This window comes from Alligator sinensis, unplaced genomic scaffold, assembly GCF_000455745.1.
Source record: "Alligator sinensis unplaced genomic scaffold, ASM45574v1 scaffold896_1, whole genome shotgun sequence".
Lineage (NCBI taxonomy): Eukaryota > Metazoa > Chordata > Crocodylia > Alligatoridae > Alligator > Alligator sinensis.
The window spans coordinates 181,326-185,737 of record NW_005842940.1 but is presented as its reverse complement, the minus strand read 5'-3'; the positions used below and the strand labels follow the sequence as shown (position 1 = coordinate 185,737).

The 4,412-nt window shown below is 42.9% G+C and overlaps 1 protein-coding gene across 4 annotated transcripts in view; it reads left to right on the top strand.

Moving 5' to 3' along the window:
• The window catches only part of CCDC146 (coiled-coil domain containing 146), a 130,194-nt gene that overhangs the window by 100,453 nt on the left and 25,329 nt on the right, over window positions 1-4,412 (top strand). For 3 of the 4 annotated variants that reach the window (XM_025192519.1, XM_025192522.1, XM_025192523.1), the window contains 2 exons: window positions 1,870-1,965; window positions 3,137-3,307. In XM_025192519.1, the coding sequence (XP_025048304.1) occupies window positions 1,870-1,965; window positions 3,137-3,307 (267 nt within the window). The remainder of the gene's footprint in view (window positions 1-1,869; window positions 1,966-3,136; window positions 3,308-4,412) is intronic. The other variant, XM_025192521.1, reaches the window with a different exon arrangement.

The following is a 4,412-nucleotide window of genomic DNA, read 5'->3' as shown; positions in this document are numbered from 1 at the left end:
GGCAGGCTGCGAGTGGCTGCGGTGGGGAGCGCTGGCCATGGGGCAGGCAAGGGGCCACTTTTCCCTGCACTCAGCACCACACTGTAACCCGCCCCACTGCCAGCCTGGCAGTTGGGCCGGGTTACAAGGTGGTGCTGAGTGTGGGAGTGGGGAGAAAGCAGCCCCTCCCTGCCCCATGCCCAGCGCCCCATGCTCCAGCCGCTCACAGCCTGCCTGGAGCTGCCTGTGCCTGCTCCGGACAGCCCCGCGCGGGCTGCAAGTGCCTGCAGCATGGGGCCCCAGCCATGGGGTGGGCGAGGGGCTACTTTTCTCCGCACAGGGAAGGAGCCCAGGGAAAGCTGAGTGCAGGGAGGAAGCGGCCCCTCCCCCGCCCCATGCCTGGTGCCCCGCGCTGCAGTCGCTCGCAGCCCGCATGGGACTGTCTGGAGTGGGCACGGGCAGCTGCAGCACAGGGTACTGGGCGTGGGCGAGGGAGGGACCACTTCTCCCCCACTCCTTCCCTGCCCAGAGCCCCCTGCTCCCACTTACCTGAGCTTCCCACGCCAGGGCAGCCTCATGCTCCCAGCCCAGAAGCCCTGGCTGAGGCTTCTGGCTGGGGGGCGGGGCCGGGTGGTCCCCGCTGTTGTTGGAGCCCATTGGGCTTCCCCCGGATCCTACTGCCCTTGGTTCCTGTCTTTTTTGACAGGAACCAAGGACAGAGAAATATTAATTTTCCAAATTTTTTTATGGGCCCTGCCAGCCAGATAGAATGGTCTCGTGGGCCAGATCCTGCCCACAGGCCGTATTTTACCCACCCCTGCCCTAGGGGGTACGTGTGGGTGGGCAGGGATGGTGTGCCACCACGCATCATCCCACACTGCCACGCTGGCATTACCCACCTGGCCATATGAGAGGAGTGGAAGCTCACACATGGCACCTACTGCAGCTCTGTGTCCGGCCGCACGCCACCCCACCCACTGTGTCAGCGGGCAGGGGTACACTGCTCTGCATCTGGCTGCTGGGGGTACAATGATCTAAAAAGGTTGAAAACCCCTGCTCTAGGGTTTACAGGTCATGTGACTTCCAGATCTCATTTTCTCACTCTGTAGAAAAAAAAGATGTTTTTTCTCCCCTTGCCCACATTGAAAATTCAATATATGCTCTGAAAATCAAGATGGGTTCTTTTCCTCATATATCACTACTAATAAAGTCTTTCAAGACAAAGCAGCCCTTCTGTGACACCTTTGCAATGCCATTGTCTTCCAGTTATACTCCTGTGAAGCTTTGTGCTACAAACACTTTCAGTGGAATTGAACCATATAATTTAAATGGGTATTAATTTCTAATCTGTCGGAGTTTTTGCACCAGACCCACCATTGTAATATTCTTCTCATGAAACACAAAAAGGAATCAGTCACAGCTCATTTTGTTCCCTGTTTCAGCTCATTAAACATGCAATAAAAACTTATTATTTATTATACCTCACTGAATAACACTAAATGTACTCCACTAAAGTCAATGGTCAGTAGAGCTAGAAATTCAATCCAGAAGTTGATTTATAAAGTTAAAGGTGACATCTTTATCCAGTCACTTTGGTGACAAACTGTTTCATGCTGTAGTAAAACCCTGACTTTCAGGAATGCTTGAACTCACCAGGCTTACTTGGTTGTTTTGGGGTATAGAGTTATTTTTTTATACTGAAAATTTGGGAAAATTATTTATTTTTATTATTCATGTGGTGCCCTAAGAGCACCAAAGGTCCTTGGTCAAGGCCAGGATCTCATTCTATTGTTTACTGTAAAATGACGGTTCCTGTCCCAAAAAGCTTACAATCTATTTTTTTTCTTATCTGTCTCTCATTGTCTCAGTGTGTTTCATTTATTTTTGTAGACAGATGCCATTCCTAAAAATGATGGGCCATTACTACAAAGAAGAAAAGAACTCAAGAAAGAAGTTGAAATGAATAAGCGAAATCTAGCCCAGGAGGTGAACATCTACTCTTCCATACAATACAATTAGTTACAATTTTTTAAACTAAAACTGAAAAAGGCTGTTTGTAGAAAATTTGCTCTCTGCTTCAAGTTGTAGGAAGACAGTGTGATAATTCTACATTCCATCTACACTCCAGTGGAAACTGGTGAAAATGATTTGTTTTGGGTATAATTGAAGCTAAGTTAAGCACGTTTCTCTTCCACTATACCACCTGTCTGTGCTTTTCTATACCTTCCACATTGTTAATTATATCAGTGCATTCAGATAAACTCTAGTAAGCTCAGTTGGTGGCTTCTGAGAGTTGCATTGCACTGATACCATGATGATGATGGTGGTTTTTCAAGATAAAGATCATACTATGCTTCCCTTTTATGGCTATCCCAGGATTCATTAGTATCACTGTATTATTTGCATTATAAACTTGGTAAAAAACGTATGCATAGAATGTCAGACCAGAAGGGACTGTGGTAATCATCTTTTCAGACCTCTATAACATAGACCACAGGGCTTTCCTGAACTAATTCTTGTTTGAACCACAGCACACAAAATCCATCTTCATTTTAAAATGATGGACAGTCTACTACAAGTCTCAGTAAATTCCTCCACTGATGAATCACATTCAGTAGTAAAAAACTCAGCCTTTTTTGAAGTCTGATTTTGTCTAGTTTCTGCTTCTAGCCATTGTATCTTGTTTTATCTTTGTCTACTAGACTGAGAAGCCCATTAATAGAGTTTTGTTCTTCACATACATATTTATATGCTGTGATAAAATAACTCCTTAAAATTCTCTTTGATAAGTTTAACAAATTGAGCTCCTTGAGTTTTGCACTCTAGGACTTGTTTTCCAAGTCTTGTTGGTTCACACCACTGTATCTTCTGGCTTATTTTCACGCTTACTATAAAAGGCAAACAATCTGGGTCACACAACAGAAATGTATCTAGGTAACAGGACATTCTGGTGTATTATTGAAGGGATAAGTATTATTTCTAATAGTATTGCTTATTCTCTCTAAGACCATTGACACTTTTGTCAACAAAAGCTAAGCAGACAGAAATCAACTTGGACTTTGCAAATGCAAAAAGGTACTTCAAACTTTGGGCTCTTCAACAATGACATTTAAATGCCTGGATAACTAATATGAAATTAATTTGGGTTTTAATTTAGAAAGTCATGACAGATGCTGAGGCCCAGACCTTAGAACAGTGTATTGCTCAAGAAAACCAACTTTTCAAGGAGCAGGAACGCTGCAGAGATGAGTTAGCCAATCTTGTACGTCTGACTCAAGTCAAGTCTGATGAAAGAGAGCAGAAAGCTAGGGACTTCCTAAAAGCCCAGGTAAAAAATGATGGCTCATCTAAAGTGAATACTGTTCTTGAGTATATTAGAAAATATTATTGTTCTGTTCTTACATCCCTTGGGTATACTCTCACAACATACAAAGCATATATTATGATATTATGTTTCATAGTTTGTAGGGTTGGAAGGGACCTTGACAGATCATCAAGTCCGTTCTACTGGTACCTTAATAATACTTCATTGCATTACAATCACATCAGAATGTCATCCAGCCACAATGCAAAGCGATAGCATTTCACAGGCAACAACTTGAAATTTCAAGATTCACAGAGGGCCAACAGGATAAGAATGGCATCTACAACACTGGAACAGAAATATAGATACTTCAGTCTGCAAACTCTAAAGCATGAATTCTGTACGTTATATTCCATGAACACTTTGGCATCCAAAGGCAACCAAAGTTGTCTTTCATTCAAAAAAAATAAAACAACCAACAACCAGCGGTCAGCCCTTATTCTCCTGACACATTGCAGGATGGAAATTTCTGGTGTAAATTATGGTTAAAAAAAAGGAGGGGGAAATTAATTGAGTAGACATTTCCTCCTTACACTGGGTTTCTGCCTGAAGTTTACTGGCATTATGACATTATATACATGCCATTTATACATGCCAATTTATGTCTAATGCCAATTCTCTTTCTAGGTACAAATTACACTCACATAACTACTGATTTAGATTTTTACAGATGGGTATCTATATTCCAAGCATCCTTGACTATCATAACTAAACAAGGCATCAGGAGCCCTAGGTCAAAGAAAAATAAACAAGTGAAAGCAAATTATTTGACAAATATGCGATCCTCAGTCAAGCATTGGGAAGGGTATAAGCAGTTCTTTGCTCAGGGAGAAAGAGGTAAAAGATGGAGGAAGTCAGGACGTTGAGTGCTAAATAGTAGGGCTGTGCGAAATTTTGGCGGCTGTTTTGTTTTGTTTCAGATTTGGATGTTTTGACAGTCAAAACACCAAATCTGAAATGAAACACGGGGCTCTGAAACAGCTCTGAAATAAAACGGGCCATCCAAAACATTTCAGAAATTTTCTGAAACGATCCAGATGTTTTGAAGCTGTTTCAGAGGTGGACTTGC